This window comes from Acinonyx jubatus, chromosome B2, assembly GCF_027475565.1.
Source record: "Acinonyx jubatus isolate Ajub_Pintada_27869175 chromosome B2, VMU_Ajub_asm_v1.0, whole genome shotgun sequence".
Classification (NCBI taxonomy): Eukaryota; Metazoa; Chordata; class Mammalia; order Carnivora; family Felidae; genus Acinonyx; species Acinonyx jubatus.
In genome coordinates, this window is record NC_069385.1 from 99053310 (window position 1) to 99073162 (window position 19853).

At 41.7% G+C, this 19853-nt stretch overlaps 1 protein-coding gene across 3 annotated transcripts in view; it reads right to left on the reverse strand.

Annotated features, from left to right (window-relative positions):
* LRRC1 (leucine rich repeat containing 1) overlaps nucleotides 1-19853 on the reverse strand; it is a 127696-nt gene that overhangs the window by 13101 nt on the left and 94742 nt on the right. For all 3 annotated transcript variants that reach the window (XM_015070135.3, XM_053222685.1, XM_053222686.1), the window contains exons 5-10: nucleotides 17096-17152; nucleotides 16748-16811; nucleotides 16048-16122; nucleotides 12740-12884; nucleotides 10470-10588; nucleotides 8879-8962 (exon numbers count right to left, since the gene is read on the reverse strand). In XM_015070135.3, the coding sequence (XP_014925621.1) occupies nucleotides 8879-8962; nucleotides 10470-10588; nucleotides 12740-12884; nucleotides 16048-16122; nucleotides 16748-16811; nucleotides 17096-17152 (544 nt within the window). The remainder of the gene's footprint in view (nucleotides 1-8878; nucleotides 8963-10469; nucleotides 10589-12739; nucleotides 12885-16047; nucleotides 16123-16747; nucleotides 16812-17095; nucleotides 17153-19853) is intronic.

Sequence of the window (19853 nt, forward strand, 5' to 3'; positions counted from 1 at the left end):
CAACATTCAGGACTCCATACAGAACTACATTCTCCCTGTACTCGCTATCCTCACCCAGGGCGGCTGCGAGAAAAGGCTCATGAAGGAACCTATTGATGTCTCTCGAACACATGGAAAAATACTCCACAGCCTCCCACTTGAGGAGGGGCAAGAGACTTGCATCTTCAGTGATATCTGAACACATCTTATGCCCTTTCCTATGACACGTGTTGTGTGTATGTATGTATCTCAAAGAGAAGAAGGCATATTTATGAAATTGCTACATAATTATCTTCATGAACAATCTTATCATGGCTTCCCTTAGGAGTTCATATAAAGATTCTGAGATAATACATTTAACCACAGTATTTAACCATCGTGGATGTAAAAGAAAAATAAACATAAGGAAACATGAAAATCCATCTAAAATGGAAAACACCCAGATATGTGGAAAGACTTTTAGTTTGTCCCCATTCTTTCTCAGTGTTCACATTTCCCATCCCAGCAAAACTGGTGCTTTCACTGTCCTCTAAAATACATCATTTTAGGGGTACCTGGAGGGCTCAGTCAGTTAAGCGTCTGACTCTTGATTTTGGCTCAGGTCATAATCTCATGGTTCATGGGATTGAGCCCTGTGTAGGGCTCTGTGCTGACAAGTGTGGATTCTGCTTGGAATTCTCTCTCTCCCTCTCTCTCAGCCCCTCCCCTACTTGCTCTCTGTGTCCCTCTGTCCCTCCCCTGATTGCACTCTCTCACACTTTCTCTCTCTCTCAAAATAAATAATTTTTAAAAATAACAAAATAAAAATAAAATCCATCATCTGGGTCCCACTGTTTCCTATAGAAATGTTCTTATTTTTTCTGTCCTTCTAAATCTTATCAATCATCCAATATTAGCTAAACATCCTCTACATCATCATGTCTTCCCAAAACCCACCGGTCCACACCAATGCAGCACTCTCTGCGTTTCTTTCGTAATTATGGTCTATACAGGCCCTCTGACATATTGTTTCACCAAGCTGTTTAATTCGTGCATGTACATATAACCAGGGTGCTTGGCAAGTACCGTACCCATCCCATCTACCTACCAACTTTTCTCATTTAGACATGTTTATACAGTTAATGTTTATTTGTTTACTAACTAGTGAAAGGCTGCTGCTTAAAGTTAGTGCCTGCTTCTATGTGTAGCAATGAAAGCCAAACAACTCTTGTTTTCTCTAGAAAACACTAGAGTGTCCTCTCTTAGCTTCTATAAACATAGGGCCCCCATATCATGTCCTAAAAGAGGGGTGCAACAGGATCTTTGAGGGGCTTGGCATTCTTCCCTCCCTTGAGGAAGGGAATCAATCATCAGTTTTACTCAGATGCCCAGGAATACCATGCAAGGATTCAAAACTGTGAATCTTCAGAGGATTGACATGATTAGATTCTCTCTGATAAACTGAGATGAGCCCAAAAGAGATCTACTCATGGGCAGGAATACCCAAGCCCCTCATGGAAGGGAACCCCCCGTGGCCCTGCTCCATGTGGACGGGTATCTGCACTGGGGTCAGCGGTGGGCCTGTATGCCATGTGGAAGGTCTTCCAGATCAGCCCGAGGCTGAGGCTGGACACCCCTCACCCTTACGATCCTGGCCTGGCTTTGAAGACATAAGATTTGTCCGTACTGCAGGGAGCCAAAGCAGATGATATCAGTTATTCACATACACAACCCTCACAGTGGCAAAATAAAACTCCCGGAGCAGTGTACAGAGCTGAAACTGCATCATAATTTGGGACGCTTTGTCATGAAGCTGTCCACTGCTCCAGCCACCTGTAGGATATCTGTTTGGGGGCCCTAATACTACACCATGTGAATGTTTTCAATCTGTACCATGGACATATATTGTCTGTTACAAAAATTAATTAACTAATTGCAATGGGTCAGAGAGGGCTCTAATCGTTGTTAGAGCAATGAAAGTTTTGGACAAGTAAACACTCAAGTATTTGGGGGGAATAGTGTCAACTTCCACTGGAGTGTGGGAGCTGTCTCCTGTGCTTATAGTCTCATTTATTTTTTTCTTTTTCCTGTCCCATTCTAATCTTATACCCATTTGAGACCTCAAGGGGTGGAAAGCAATTGTATTCAAGAGCCTTCTAGGCACTCTGGGTTGTCACGGCAGGCAGAGTGACCTCCTGATCTCTATTGTCTAAGGTTTTCAGAAAACAATGCCAATAAAGAGCAAGTGTTATTGCAGAGCGTGCTGGGGATGCCTTCATCACCCTCAGAGGCACATGCTGTCCCAGGCAAACAGTCACACAGAGACCTCTTTCCAAATCAGCCAGGAAGGCATGCCACGAACCTTTGGCTTTTAGAAAAAATTGTTAAGCAGTAAAAACCATAACTCAAAAGGCACAGTTCTTTATAGACCTTAGGGAGGGAAGTGGTGCCATGGAGTGGATGCTTTGAGATCACACAGACCTGGGCTGGAATCTAGCTTCCGTCATGTGTTCTGTGGTCTTTAACCAAAAGTAACAATCAGGGCTAAACTGAATGAAACCACAAATAAAATTTAGCACCTATCATAGAACCTGGACTAGTAAATGTGGCTGGCAAATAAACATGAGCGTTACGGTCTTTTCAAGAAGCGAAAGCCCCAGATCCAAATAGCGAGTGCAGACAACACCGACGTACTAAGTTGCTGGAAGTGTACCGATGCTGGTGAGCTCTCCCCAGAACACACTTGAGCTTCAAACTCTCTCCCCCAACCATGCACCACAGCGACAAAATGTCACCGTGATAAATACACCATGACTGTAATGCCAGTGAAGCACTAACATGAGCTCAGTATTGCGTTACACATATTGTTCATATGTATTTCTGCTTTCTCTCTTGGGCTCAGGAGGCAGAGTTTACAGGGTCCTTAGTGGTCACTGGGATGAAATGCCTGTGTCACTGAGGAATTCTGGGAAGCAGGGTCACTGTTTAAATAACTTATTACCAGTTACGTAGGAAGCTGGTATTTTTAAACTTCCTCAAACCACATAATAGTACCTTCCCAGAATACAAGGGGTCGGACTTGGAGAACTACAGAATGTAGCTGAGAACCTCTGTTTCGCTGTTTCGTGTCTCTTAACTGCAGATATTTTCCTTCCCTGTTTGGATCCGATATAATCCATCTGAAGGAGATGGGACCTGCACTTCACCAAGCAAACCTTTAGCCAGGTCAGCCTTCACTACGTATTAACTACTACCTACAGGTGACATTACTCTAGAGGAGATAATCACATTCAGAGATTCAAAGTGAAAGCCTCTATTAGTCACCCTTGGTCTACCTATATTCCACTTTCTGAATGCCTGCCCTAAGTGTGAAGAAACTTTCATTTTCCTTCAGTATCTGCCTGTTAACATTCTATGTAACAGAATGGAACCCACATTTCACTGGCAAAAAGGAAAATGTACAATAAGCAAAATCTGGTCAAAATATAATTTGAGCTGTAATAATATGCGTAATTTAGAAACCAAAGACTGTTTTTATCTTTCCCATCATCATCTGTGGCATATTATTTGAATGTTCCTATTTCATAAATATTTTGGAAATCATGTGGCTTTGGGACTTCCTGAATTATTGGGCCACTGACATCAAAATATCCACTAATAGCTATGGCATTCTTCTTTTCTAATTATAAAACAGTAAGTTACGTTGACTGGAAAATAAAAACCATACACACACACACACACACACACACACACACACAAAAGCACAATGAAAAAAAATAGATCAAATTCTATCGCAAAGGGACAATTAGTATGAACATTCTGAAGTACAATCTTTTAGTAGTATTGCCATATACTTGATTATGTATATACACTTCAACAAAATTAGGACCAACGCTCGATCTTCAGCACCTCAGTTTACATATGACACCAAGAACGTCTTCCCACATCATTATGCTTCTAAAAGGATTTTTACTGATTACGTAAGTATTTCATTCTCCAGCAGTCTCACAGATCACTGCGCAAAGCTCCAACATTAGACATGGCTAGTTGGTTCTGCCATTTCTTCCCCGTGTAACCTTGGGTGAGTTCCTTACACGGAGTCTCACTTTCACAGTCTCTTGGATGTGGATCATGATTCACCCACACTTCATAGAACTGCTGTGAAAATCAGACAAAAATATGCAGGAAATCCCTCAACACAGTGCTTGGCACAGGTTAGCTGCCCCTGTACGTGCTTGACGTGGCACATGTCACCTGTGAGCCTCTACGTATGTGAGAAATCTTCTTGGGCGTGATTTTAATGTGTGTCCATAATTGTTTTCTTAGGGCAAAGCCCTAGAAGTAGCATTCCAGAATCAATGGGTATGAATACTCTTAAAGGTTTTCCTATTACTTTACTCCCTTCCAGAGAACCTGTAATAAGTTATTCTTCTAGGACAATATACATTTTCCCATGCCCTCACCAACATTTGGTATCCTTATTATTTTTTTTAATCTTGAAATAAGATAGGTCAAAAAGCTTCCACTAACATTTCTGTGAATACTGATGAGGCTAAAAATTTTTTCACGTGCATAGCCATTTCTATTTTTAATTCTCTGAATCACTTATTGTTTCTTATGATGGGTTCTTTGCTTTTATTTTTGTCTGCTTTTTTCCTTGCGGGACTATCTTTTTTCTCAATGATCTGGAAGGATTTCAAGCAAAGTAAGGAGAGACCTCCCTCGGTTGTGATGTTATAAATGTCCCCTTGCCCCCAGGCTGACTTTACCTTCTTGACCATCAGAAATCTAATTTTCACATAGACACATCAATCAGTTGTCTCTTTTACAACCTACTTCCTCTTTCAAGTTTAGGAATGCCTTCTCCATTTTGATATCCAATAGCCAACTATACTTTATTCTAGTATTTTTAGGTTTTATCTCATCTCTTTTATTTATGAATAATCAATTTCAGAGTATGATGGAAGCTTACATTAAATGGTAGTAAGAAGACAGAAAACTATCCACAAAAATGAACTGTCAGCACAGATACTTATGAAAATCACAACGATATGTATGGGTAATTAATGTTGAGAGATTGCCTCATTTAAAAAAGGGGGGAAAAAAAGCTCTGATGAATGATCTGCCAATCCTATCTTGTCTCATGTGACTGTAGACATATGATGGAGTCAAGATCACTTTCATTTTTTCCTGATGGAGACCAAAGACTGGATTCTAAGCTTGGACACATGTTCAATTTCTTCTGGCCAGGATCTCTTTAGCTGGGGCAGGTTGTTTAAAGGTACGATTTGGCTGGGGAATGTTATAAAGTTGCTGGCTCTCTTTCATCATACCCACGATCGCACATAAACCAACTCCCTGTCTGCCCATGATCATGTAACACAGTCTCTTCTTCAAAAACATGAGCTTTTTAGGGAGACTTCTTTTCCCATAAGCGTTCATGCTTCTACAACAGGATGAGAAATGAAAGACACAAATAAGTTGCTGAAAAAATCGGAAGCATGCTACATGTAGCAAATAAAGCACATCTAGCCTTTCCACTAGAGAGAGAATTGTGGCAACAAACCGGAATTTAGTGAAGACACATGAGCTGCCACGTTATGTCTTTCAGAATTTCTCAATAACTTAAAATGTAACTCACAGATAAGCATTCTTTTGAGAGAGAATAGTTTGAACAAATCTGACACATAACAAAATAAGGTTCCAGGCCATGCAGTCATTTTGAAAAAAAAACAACCTGAGTTTAGAGGAAAATGTACAATATTTTACAATGAGGAACACACAAAGCAGTCAGTCGATTTGAATCTTCATGCATTTAAAAAGCAAAATGGAAGTTAGAGATGCAACTGTGGTCTGAACAATACTTACAAGATAACAAGTTTACCCGACTTTTCTAAATTTCCAAGCAGCTAACAATTAAGAAAATAAGAGACATTCATTGATTTGCAAATGTTTACTACAAATAACACCACAAAACACAAACAGAATCTATTATTGTGACCCACAGTACAAACATTTTCCCCTCATTTGGGAAAAAAACAAAATACAAATAAATGCTGCAAAAGACCAAGGAGCTGTGCTATACAAAACTGACGATATACAATAATATCAAATTAAAGAAAGGCAAAAAATAGGAAGAACCACACGGCACACCAGACCAATAGCAATTAAAACAATTATGGATTTTTGGCATATACATTGAATCGGTCAGCATTGTAGTTTAGATAGGTCATGCATGCAACTTCATTGTTCAAGAGAAAGCAGTCAAGTTTTGAAAGGGAAGACTCCAATCAGGAAAGTATAGGATATGATCAAATGGTATCAAGCTTGGAGGCAGAGCAAGTGCACAAGGCCCATCCCCTCTGTCACCCACCTGGTCACACACACACACACACACACACACACACACACATGCGGTCACAGGGCCTACCACACTCACTGCACAGAGACTCATGGTGCAGTGGTGCTGCCCAGACCAACGTGACATGTTTCGATGTAAGGAGGACTTGAGTGGTCTGGCTGCTCAGCCACAATGGTCAACAACAAGCACTCAGCCATTTCTCCTGGGTCACCAAACTTTAACCCGCAGCAGAATTAGGCACATGGGCTCAGGGCATTTTCCTACTCTGGGAGGTGAGTTCGCATGAGTAGTCACTAGTGAAGGTGTTCCAGAAAAGAGCTGATTCTGCTTTAAACATTCTCTGTTTTACCTCGAACCTGAAGGAAGGGGCACAGACTTTACTCCTTTATAAACTCTACATGCCAGAAAACCAACCACAATTTCATACAGAACAGATACCACGTGACAGCTAACTAAAATGCTTTGAAGCCAGGACTGTTTTCACACCATGTTCACTTTCCACATTGTGAAAAGCTGTTCTAAGAGACTTACACAGACACACGACACGGCATGTGGTAGGCATAATCTCTGAACCCTGAGTGCGAGTTTCATTCTCAGAATGTAAAGAGGACGGATGCCGAAATGATAGCAATAATTTTACAAATAAAATGTTAAAGTTTTGTAAAGAATGGTCCTTCAAAAGAGAACCAGAAGAGAGGGACAGGGAAGACAGGCTGGGTGGGGAAGCTTACTGGGGATGGCCATTCAACTTCCAACCGCTCCCTTTGGCACTGACTTTGAACGTGTTCCTAAAATGTATTAATTTTCTAACATGTCCACACTACAGATAGTTTCACCTTTCTTTACCAACTCAAGGGCACACCAATGAACAGGCTAGACCAAATCTGTATCACCTGAGTGGTCATGCTTTCTTGGCCTGTGCAAAAGCAGTGGGCTCACTGTCAGGACACATCTCTAGTGTCCATTCTACCAACTCCTAGCTATGTGAGGCTTGCTAAGGAAAAGTTTTCACTGGCCTCAGTTTCTATCTCTAAAATGAGAAAATTTCCCTCATGATCCCACCTGTTATGAAGATTCAGTGAGTTAACAAACATGAGAACTCTGGCTACAGTATGTGGCATTGAGAAAGCAAGAATTAAATCTTTCCTACTTCTCTGGCCACGTGACTGCGGGTCTGGTCTATTACCCATTCAACAAGAGTAAAATCAACATTCAGAATATCAGCTCTGTGTTGTGGTTTATCACTGTGAGGTGGAAACCAAAATCTCTGATGAGCAAAATCTCTTATTTGTGGTCCAGCTTAGCAGAGATGTACTTAAATCTTTCTGCGGGGAACAGTTTCATTCAAGTGCTGGTGCTCACAGTAAGGGTGGGTCAGAATATGGCCGAATTTATAACAAATACTTGCCATGCTTCCCCTCAGGAATGTTGGCCGTCTTGCCCAGACAGATGACTGGGACAGTGAGGATACAGTGTGAAGATGAGGAAAGAGAAACCAGACCAAGTTCAGAAGGGTCCTAGGGAAATAAGAACCCCACAGGTTCTGGCTGGTGGGATGGCAGGTTTAAAATCATCCCAAGGGAGATGCAGGAAAGGGTCAAGACAGGAATAGGAAGGACACTCTGCCTGGGCAGGGATCATATCACACGATACCACACTTTTTCATGTGAGGCCTAGCAAAAGGAGGGGGGGGCCCACCAACATTTGACAGGGGACAGAAGGATGGCTGAAATGGGGCTTCAGGCTAACGGCTAACAAAAAAATCAACCTCGGTACTCCTCATCTCCAAATTCTCCTAGTTCCAAATAGAAGGTAAGCCTTCTTCTTAAACATCACACTAAATACTTCTCTGTTGCATCTGCTCTGAATTTCCTTCTCATTCTCAGCATTTCCACCTCCCTTTCCAGAATTTACATGCCTCTAAGTCTGCACAACTACTCCCCACAGTGAATGGTGATGGTCTCTTCTTCAGGTTGGACCATTGGCAAAAACAAAAACAACAAACAAACAAACAAACAAACAAACAAAAAAACACCTAAGAGTCTGGCTATAGCTTTCCATTCACATTCCTCTATGTGAATGCCTCTGTGAAGAGTTCATTCACTCTCACCTGGACATGAACACTGCCCAGTATCAGTCTCTGCCCAGTAAAAAGGTTGCATCAAGGTCCACCTTTATAATTCCAATGTCTTAGGAAGTGGTTTAACTTCACTTTAAACTCAGACCCAACGTCATCTACTTCCTCCTCTTCTAAACTCCCAAATGGTGTCACCATTCTCTATATGTCGAGTCAGAAACGTCAAATCTCCCTTTCTGGCACTTAAAATCCTATCAATTCACCTTTCTCAACAATGCTCAGAGTCATCTGGACCCACCTACTCTCTTTGATGTTACTGATGATTGTTCTTTGATACAACTCCTCCGACCACCTCTGTGCCCACAAATGAGAGTACGTAACATTTAAAAAGCACCACATTAGTCTTTTAAAACATCTGATATTTCTGATCCATATATGCTGTTATTTCTTTGTAATTATTATTGTTTTTTTAAAGCACATACCTCTTTTGGTAAAGACACTAATTTATTTCTGTCTGCATTCAAGTTGCTCAACTTCTTAAGTTTTCCAATGCTCCTAGGTAAGGTCTGTTAAAATAACATTTTAATTATTAATTTATTTTCAGAGACGTGACTCACGGTAAAACAGATCTTCTCAAGGACTTAAAGAATATAATTCCATCCAGCAAGAGACATAACAGTTCTTCCTGAATATCAGACACATTAAAGCTCATTTGGAAGATGTACAATGAAATATTCTGCATTTTTGTTAAGACAGGAATATGTTTCAATAAAATGAAGTCAAAAGAACAGACCTGGGAACAGAGAAATACCTAGCAAAGAGGTAATGAATGATCCTCAGTGTTAAAAAATTTGCACCTCAAGATTCATCCCTTCACTATCTGCACCTTGGAGAACCACAGTGGGAGAATGGCTTGGATGACTGGAAGCCAGATGGCTAGGGGAAATCAGAAGAACCCTGAGCACGGGTGCCGTGAGTGGCACGGGGACAGCAGCATGGGAACAGGAACAAGGTGAGCAGGGTGGGAGGAGTGGGGTGCACAGAGAACTATAGGAGCCAGGCAGTACCCCGATGAAGGGGGGAGCTTCAACACTCTGATGCAAGCCAGGGGTGAATGAATACCATTTTTATAAGTGTTGTGATTACTATCTGTAAGCCTGAAACCACAAAGTAGGATGGGAAGGTTAGGCCACTTCCACTACAGCCGCCAGAGGAGGCTGCCTGAGGAGAGATGTGGCCAGGCTCCCCCACCAGCTCTGTGTCCTACCCACTCATGCTTTTTCTGCTCTTTCCACCTCAAGAACATTACTTATACTTTTTATAAAAAAGGAGAAGAGAAGAGGAAAAAGAAGAAGGGTAAGTAGGGTAGGAAATACAGGGATAAAATACAGGGAGAAAGGTAGGCAAGTAAACTGAAGCCAAAGCTGCTACAAGACAATGAAAAGAAGAGGAAAAGGAGAAGATGAAGTAATAAATGAGGGCCTGATGGAAAGCAGAGGAAGCGGCAGGAAGTGAGAGCAAGCGAGACTGCCCCTGGTAGGTGGTGTAGGCCAAAGCTCTGCCCTTGGTAGGAAGGGAAGCCCGGCCCAAGGCAGGGGCACTTGCAGCCACCTCCATCCCCAATTTCTAGGGCGGGGTAGGATCACAGACCCACGCCCAGTCCTCCAGAGAGCACTCACACTAACCACCCCCCACCCCGTGGTCAACCACCGTTTTCTCCCCTTCTTTCTCTCTCTCTCTCTCTCTCTCTCTCTTTCCATTTACTCGAAGAGCCCTGAGAGAACGTTTGCTCTGGCGGTCCTCAGACACCATGGCAGAGGCATCAGTGGCTCATTCCTGCACCTCCCTGGAAACCTCTGTAAGGGGAGCTTAAATACCATTCTCTTCACTGAAGCAGGTTAAAAGCCAATCATCTTTATGTCATGCATTTGCTTTACAAGTCCCTTTTTTAGATGTAACATGAGAAAAGTTCCATGTAGCCCACCCAAATTGTAAGTAGAATCTACCCTTATAAGTCTTGACATATAGAAAGCACACTCTATGCATCCATTTGAACGTGCAAGCCACACTCACCAGGAGCCGGTTTTCTGTAAGAACTAATTCAGTGAGGCTTTCACAGTCTCCAACTGCTTCAGGCAACTGTGTGAGTCTGTTCTGATCCACTTTCAAGATAGACAGTTTCTTTAGTTTTCCTGGAAAAGCATTATTTCAACTCATTAGTTACAACTGTCTTCCTAACCATCACTTGGTATCTCTTATCTGCTGTTCTTTTTTGTTTTAAACACTTATTCATTTTTTTTCCTCACCCAACTTTTCACATTATGAAACCACATCATTCACATTTAGATCACTAAAGGTTGAGAGTTAAATGTTATCAGAACATCAGAAACAGTCAGCAATTAGAAACAAATCGTTTTAAAAGTCATTACATAAAAATACTGTATCAAAGCCGGAAAATTTACAGAAAAACAACCAGCTAGCTCTTGATGCATCTTTAAGAACATGAAATGTATCACGTACAAAGGAGAGAGGCTTTCATTGTACTCCAAGAATCGTCCTCACCAAAAACAAAAAACAATACAGTTTATTCTATCACCTATGAACGAAAATGCCTCAGTGAAGATTCCTACAATGAAGTGTTTCTAGGTATGCAGAGGAAAATGGCAATCTTTGAAAAGCCACATGAAGAACTGAATGTATTTCACTCAGAGCATAAAGACTAGACTTTCTGGCGATGCCCGCAGGTCATGGAAAAGAAGAATGGAGTGACCACAGCATCCTCAAAATCCCCACTGAGTGAAGGAAAAAAGCCTAAAGCTTTTGGATTCTCGTGTTCAACTATAACTCAAGGGAATGAAGCTACAAAGCAGACATCCTCACTATCTACTGAGAGAGGCTGGCATGATGCTACAGTCCCCAGTAAAATCAGAAAACAGCCTGTATCTTAAAAGAGACGTCAAGCCGGAGAAAGGGACATGTTGAAAAAATTAACCTGCCTTGTGTGTGGTCACAGAGCAAGGCAGGAGAACTAATGGATTCTTGAGCTCTTTATTTAGCATCATCAATAACCTACTAACACTGTCCCCAGAGGCTTTGCAACTGTTTTCACTGGCAGGAGAGGCACACTGAAGTGAATCGATAGATCCCCCAATGGAGTCTCCCTAACAGTTTTCTGGCAAGTGGTCTTGCAGCCTCTCTTTGAACACTTCAGTTGACAGGGTTCCCATCCCTTCACTAAGCAGCCCAAACTAATTTGTAGCCAGTATTTCTCTCAGATCTTTTCCTTGCGCTCACCTGAACTAGAAGATGTAACACATTGACCTCTCTTCTCCACAGCAGCCTTTCAAGTGCTTGAAGTCAGCCATCAGACACCTCCTACTTCCTATGCCAAGCAACTAAACGTCCCCAGTGCCTACAAACTGTTTGCGGGTGCCATGTATCACTCTCACCCAACATCTCTACCTAGAGTCAAAGTCCCCATCAATTTTCCAACCAGTCTGAAGCAAAAGGCAATGTCTGTGTTCCTGCCAAGATGCTATTATCACTTACTGCTTTCATCTTGACCAAATAGCAGAAAGGAAGTGGTCCTCTGTCATATAGCTTCTCCAATTACTGAAAAACTTTCAGAAACTTCCCTTGATATTTTGAATAAAAGTCAAAAAAAAAAAAAAAAAAGGTCAAAGACAGCAAGCCTATGTTAACTATTTGGTTAAAGGTAGTTTCTTACAAGTTCTAAGTGGCTTTGCTATGGTGGAGCTCCTGGTCTGTGTCTGTTTATATCCTCTCTGCGTTTATTTTCTCAAGCTGAACTGCATGCCTTTATGGTAAAGGAAACGTCTGGACTAATTTCTTTTTAAAGGAAACAGCATAGGACGGTTAAAGGAAAAGATTATTCTCAAAGAACTATAAAAGGCTCAACCCAAGCACACCATTCTTCCCTAGGTCGTGCATAAGGTCAGGGTTACTTTCTCATAAACTGTTAGGGTGCTCATGGAGAAATCTCTCAGTGACTGCTCACATGCCTGAAATATATTCTATTATTCAGACTAATCTCCACGGAAATCACTGAAAGGAGATGTGGGTGAAATAGATGAGTTGACACTTAGAAGTAACAACAGGTACAAATGTTACCAAACCAGGAGGACAGAAATACCTGCATACTGAGAAACTTCAATTGTATTGAACATTCTTTGCATTCCTTCTTTAAGAACAAATAAACAAGGAGACTAAAGGACTCCCATCCCCAGCATCTGAGAGTGGTGACCAAAGGATCAAAGGAGTGAGTCCCACAGGCTCAAGACAACAGCCAACATCTTTAGAAGGCAATTCCTTTCGATACTTACCGATGCCATCCGGAATCATTTCTAGTAAGTTCTGGGAAATGACTAAATCTGTTAATGAAGTCAGGCCACTGATTTCTTCAGGAAGTCTCTCCAACCTGTTTTCAGAGACATCTAAGCACAGCAGATTCTTCAGATTTCCTATTTCCTACACCAGTGACACAGAAAAAGAGACTCATGCTTCACCCTGCTACAGTACAGAGGAATTTCTTACAGGGATTTTTCACAGTCAATTCCCAAAGCAGTGCTGAGGATGTTTCCTTAGTGTTTATCTATAGGAGGAGGCTGGAGTGAATTTCCAGACCCCCTTCCAATGAAAACGGGAAGCTGTATCAATCACAGACACGGAGCTGGGAGGGATGCCAAGCTCCCCAACTTCAGGCAAGCAAGGAATCATTCTCACTTAACAGATGAAGAGACTGGCACCAAGAGAGGACAAATGACTGTAGGGTAACATAATTAAAAAAAAACAAAAGGAGTCTGGAATCCAGTTCTTCAGGTTTAGAATCAATCCCTTGGGTAAGCAGCTTAGAATTTGGGGTGACCCTGAGATTTTCTCTGTTAAGAGACCATCTCCTTTTTATCTCCCATGACCAGTAGTACCTGTTACAACAAACAACAATGTGACTGCACCCCGGCAATACTGGGGCCTCCAGACCCACTGACACCTTCACCATTGACAGAAGACAGAAGCAAGCGTACTGCTTTCAGAGACAACAGGCCATCCAAGGAGTGGAGAAAGAACCTCAAGGAGTCCAGTGTTCTGTTCAAGAGGTATCTTACCTTCCATTCACAAAATACATATTTTCTCTTTTATAACGGCCTCCACTTTTCCGGTCCCATTGCCACTACATTAAATTCCCCCTCTCACCTAGACAGTTAGCTCCAACCGTGAGACACTCCCTGTCCACATCTGGGCTATAGACTGTTGTTTCCATATTTCCCTCCTGGAAACGCAGCTAGCTCTAAGCATGTAATCGGACCACCCTTCCGCTAAAAAAATTAAAATGTCTAGTGGCTCCTTGATGCCTACATAAGTACAAATCCTTCAATCTATACTTAATTTGGTCTGATCTACTTTTTAAAGTTCCTCTCCTACCTAATACACATCCTCTGAACCCGCCCCTGTAATTCCTGTCTGGAGGAAACCACACTGCATTTCTATTGATTTCAGGCCTGACCCTTGACATTGTTCTACCTTTTCATTAATTCCTCTTAACAATGTTTTGCATTGACAATAGAAAATGACAATAGGAAAATAATTCCAATTATTTAGACTATCTGATGCGTTGAGTCCTGGTTTAATAGAAGTTTCTTTTTAAAAAATTTTTTTAATGTTTATTTATTTTTGAGAGAGAAGGAGAGACAGAGCACGAGCAGGGGAGAGACAGAGAGAGAGGGAGACACGGAATCTGAAGCAAGCGACAGGCTCCAAGCTGTCAGCACAAAGCCTGATGCAGGGCTCAAACCCACGAATCACAAGCTCATGACCTGAGCCAAAGTTGAATTTTTAACTGACTGAGCCACCCAGGTGTCCCAACAGAAGTTTCTAAAGAGGGATGAATGAGATGTTTAACCATTTACAACAAGATCATTGGAGTTCTAATTTGTGTTCGAGATGTGGCATTTTGTACACAATCATTTACACACATCTATACACACATACATTCTTTCCCCATCATGTCCCAGAGCTGGTGTGTTACTTTCCTGATAACCTCATGGTATTTTTATTCCCCATCCTCTGACTCCCAAAGTAACTGGAATTCTCTCAACCAGGATTTTGCATGATTTCCTAGATAAATCTCCGTATTAATCAAACCTTCAGTTGCTAACCGGTCTCCTTTCCTCAAACGCAGCAAAACCTCAGAAACAGACTCCAATTAGTTCCTTACTTCCCTTAGTTGTGCGGTCATAGTAAGTCCAGTGCTATAAAACTACAACCATACCACAGAACTGAGTACTTTCTCCTAGTGTCAGACTCCATGCGTTAATACAGCATTCCTCATGAAGTGCACAGCCCCGTCACACCTGCTTCACATGACTGAGCAGACACCTAAGCATCTGATTGGCTTTAAACTATCGGCACCTTGGGGTGCCTGGGTGGCTCAGTAGTTTAAGCGTCCGACTCTTGATTTTGGCTCAGGTTATTATCTCACAGTCGTGATATCAAGCCCTACAGTGGGCTCTGTGCTGGGCGTGAAGGCTGCTTAAAATTATCTCTCTCTCTCTCTCTCTCTGCCCCTCCCCTGCTTGTGTATGCGTGCACGCTCGCTCTCTCTCTCTCTCTCTCTCTCTCTCTCTCTCTCTCTCTCAAACACATAAAATATCAGCACCTAAACCATCATGAAATATACCCGGACTTTAAAGACTGGCTGTAAGAGGGGTGCCTGGGTAGCTTAGTCAGTTGGGATCTGACTTTGGCTCAGGTCATGATCTTGCTGTCCAGGAGTTCAAGCCCCGCATCAGGTTCTGTGCTAACAGCTTAGAGCCTGAAGCCTGCTTCAGATTCTGTGTCTCCCTCTCTCTCTGCCCCTCCCCTGCTCACACTCTGTCTCTCTATCTCAAAAAAAAAAAAAAAAAAAAAAAAAAAAGACTGGCTATAAGATATATCCAAGAACAAATTTCAGTAATACAATTAAATTATTAAATTAAATAAGGGGAAAAAGCTTGTTTTTTATTGTTGCACTTGTTGGTTTACATTTCTTTCTCATGTAACCAGAAGGCAAGACTGCTTATTAGGGCTCCACAAGGGGACTATGTATTTAGAAATCCATGTAAGACTCCATTTCATTTGGAACATGGTTCTTACATTTGGTAATAGTAGGAACTTGAACACCCTGATATACCAGCTAAACCATAAGCATTATTTGCAAAAAATTTAAATAAAAGCTTTTAACATTTCTTTAAGATCAACTATTACAGTACAGAATGTGGTCACAATCATCCCAAAGCATTTGGCACATCACAATGAGTGGCAGAAATGGATACCATCAAGAATCTGGGTCCTGATAATTTACAAATTTACTGGGCTTGAGGTAGGCCACATGGGGAGCAAGGATGAAATAAAATACAGACTTCACAAACTAAAGGATACATTTGCTATCTTTAGAAATCATGGGTTGAGGCTTTTGATTTTTCTATGGCAGTGTAGCATGAGTGCTCAATATATTTTTCCAAATGTGCTTTTTCAACCATTGTTTCTGGTTTTCAAGATCCCTCTTCTAGAAAATCTCATGCAGAAGCAGGGAATGCATGAGTGGTGGTTGTGGTTGTTTATTATTTGGAGGAGACAATGTAAAACCACCACTTACCTGAGGTAATTCTGACAGTTGATTTCCATCCAACCAGAGATCCTTTAGATGTAAGAGAGCTCCAATTGATTCTGGCTGAAACAAAAAAATAATGTTATGGTAACAAAGATCCAATGTTTATTACTCTTCCACTCAGAAAGAATCCTACTTCAACAGTCAATAAATGGGTACCATAGAGGAGGTTAGTTGGTACTTCTCCAATACAAGTCCCCCATCCTTCAAACACTCCCAAAACTCTCCAAGAATGCTGGTGGGAGGCACCTGGGTGGCTCAGTGGGTTAAGTGTCTAACTCCTGATTTCAGCTCAGGTCATGATCTTATGGTTCATGGGATGGAGCCCCGTGTCGGGCTCTGTTCTGACAGCACAGGGCTTGCTTGGGATTCTCTCTTACTCCCTCTCTCTCTGCCCCTCCCCCACTTGTGCTCGCTCGCATGCGCTCTCTCTCTCTCTCTCTCAAAATGAATAAATAAACTTAAAAAAAAAAAAGAATGCCGGTAGTTTCCACTGACACGCATCACATCTAATACTGACCCTCCCCACCCCCACATAATTCTCAACCTGTGTGTGAACTGGAACACATTCTCTAGTATTGCCAAGCTGTGTCTGTGGAAATATATCCCTACAGATCTCCCCTGAAGTATATTTTGATCATATCTGAGGACAAAATTAAATCTAAATCTCTCATTAATACAGACTTACCAAATTATATATTTCATTGTTTCCTAAATCAAGTTCTTCTAGTCTCCGCAGCTGGGTAAGAGAGCTATTTAAAAAAAGAAATAAAGGAACTCTTAGAGAGTATTTAGAAATGCTGAGCAATACAGTATCCCTCACTTGGACTAGTTTCCAAAAATAAGACTCATTTGGATTGCATGGCAGTAAATATTACCAAGGAAAAACTAGTAAGGGAGGGCAGGCATCTCCCAAACTTTCCAAAAGACACAGAATCTCCTTGTGACAAAGTATTGTAATACTTTTTTTTTTTTTTGATACATGAAGAAATTCATTTAGTACAAAATCCCCTCTTATCTTCCCCATAAGACTCACTCAGGAAGATATGTGAGAAGATTCTCTCTCAGTTCCAGGGAAGCCAGGTTATAAAGACTAGAAATGAACAGAAGAAAAACATATAAGGAAAATTCCTAAGATTCTTCTTCCCAGTCTCCTTCCCCATACATACACTCCACAAGTAGCAATGCTTAATAAAACCTTCTATGTCACATCTTCCCAGGAGGAAAAATATCTATAACCATCTGTAAATGCCATTAAAAAGCATATTCTCTACTCCCAGATTTTAATATTAAAATAAAAAGAGTAGCATCATCAATGTAAGGCACCCTCGTTTAAATACTTGTACATTTGATATGTGAAAAAAAAAAACTCACTAGTCATTAAAGACAGTCACACCCAGGACCAAGATAGAAGTTGAATATGTGCTTCCAGACTCCAGAATGTCAAAAATGTGCCCGTTACCATAAAAACAGTAGTGCCTTTAATCTCACAAAGGTCAGTGCTCTTCCTCCAAACATTAGTAAAAGACCATCCCTGTTTGAAAGCAGTGGGCCTCTCGGTCCAGAGGGCCCACGTGCTCTACTTAAGATCACAAGTTCACAGAGCACCAGGAAGCAACACTATGGAAATGACAGCCATTTAAATGCATCAGGGATAGGGTAATAGCGCACCTCACATGGTGCCTGGAACACAAGGCTGATTCAGTAAATGGGAGCTGTAATGGTGCTGCTTTTATTCTTACTAAACCCCAGAAAGTGGCGCTCTCTTCTGCAGACTCTCCAGCCTCTCGGGTGTAATCCACGCCTATTAGGAACACGGTGAAAGGAGACAGATGTTTTCCTCTAACACTGATTATCTGGGTCGAACCTTCCCAGGCAGTGGCAATTCCGCAGCACCAGAAACCTCACACACCCAGGGGACATCAGCGCTGGCACATGTTACCGATTCAGTGATTCAGAAGGTGGACGATTCGTCTATTACCCCACCAGGCACCACACCAAGCAAAAATTCAAGCTGTTGCTCACATCACCACAGTCACTGTCCAGATTTGGAGGACTTTTATGCGTGAGCGCACAGAACACAAGGAGTCAAACGTTATGCCGACACTCTAATCTGCCTTAATCCTCCACTCTCCTTCCAATGTTAAAAGCCAGAGTCACGGGTACTAACAAAGCTGGTTTCATAACATCAGAAAATGTAAATTTGATTGGCAGAGTGTATGTACATATTTACAGACTGTTTGCCTGAAAATGTGTCTTAACTCTGTGATGAAATGCACACATTCTGTATCTCCTTCAATTTTAGAAAATGGAATATTTTTCACAGAGTGGAAGCAAACAAAACTTTTCACAATATATTTTTTAATCAAAATCCCTACTAATAATTATAATGTAATACCAACATTGTTAAAAGAAATGTAGGCTGATGGGAAGATTAAGCAATGTAGTTTTACTTTCCATGAGCCGAGTGTTCACACAGAAGGAACGAGAACGGGAAGGGTGGGGGTGGGGGGGGAGAGGGAACCAGCCAGGATCTATTTCCAAAAGCAACCTGTGGATGAGGATGATAAGTACATTTTTAAAGTCTCAGTAAAAGCAAAAAAAAACAGGGCTTTGCTTTTAGTTTCCATGTAATTCGTGGCCAGTTTTATCAGGGAGGTGGGAGTCATTTGGCTATTTTCACATTTATATTTTAACAATCACTGATGAATTGACATTTTATCTACTCCACATTCATTACTTTCATGCCAATTTCGATGCACTAAAGACATACACTAACAAAGGAGGAAAAAGTCCTTTGCTTTACGAACGTTACCAGCAGGCACCTTCGAACGCATCTTTAAAAGCAGGGTTTGTTTTTTTTTTTTAATGTACCATTTTTCATTTTTTTAAATTTAGTTTTGAGAGAGAGAGAGAGAGAGAGAGAGAGAGAGAGAACGAGCAGGGGAGGTGCAGAGAGAGAAGGAGACACAGAATCCAAAGCAGGCTTCAGGGTCTGAGCTGTCAGCACAGAGCCAGACATGTGGCTCAAACTCACTAACTGTGAGATCATGACCTAAGCCAATGTTGGATGCTTAACTAACTGAGCCACCCAGGCACCCCTAAAGGCAGTTTTATGCAGGCCTTGAAGTGTTGTTCCAAGGTCTGTAGCTTGGGCCTGAGGCCTCCTGCCTGACCCCGACCACCCCTCCTGCTCCTCTGGCAGGAGGCACGCACCCACAGGGGCTCCTGGGCTCCTCACACACACCACCTCTTCATTAGAAACAACCCAGCTTGGTGGCGACACATCCATGACAACAATCAGGAAAGTGACGCTTTGTATGAGTTCCATTAGAAAGTGGCAAAGGCATAATTCAAGTGTGGTGGGAAGCCAAAACTCCCACCCTCACCCTCCACTGCCTTGAGGCAACTCGGGGACTCTCCATTCCCTTCTTTATAATTTAAGTTTTAAAAGCACCTATCAATATGGGGCAAAGAGGCAAGTCTTACCTTCTTAGCCATACCAAGGACACAAGGATTTTTGTTGGTTTATGTCATTTTAAAAATAGGACACACATTTTTAAGTTATCTTTATATTTTGTCTTGAGGGTCAAAGGCATAGGCCACAGTCACTAAGAGCACATAATGCTTGAACAAAAACACTGCGAAAATGCCAGCAGACTTTTGGACATACAATTCTTGATAATGTCATGTTAATGTTCCCACTGCTACCATGCTAGCACCCAAGGAAAACATCCTGTTAACTGAAAAGGTTCTAACTCCAGAACTTCTCAGTTTCCACTGTTTTTGGATAG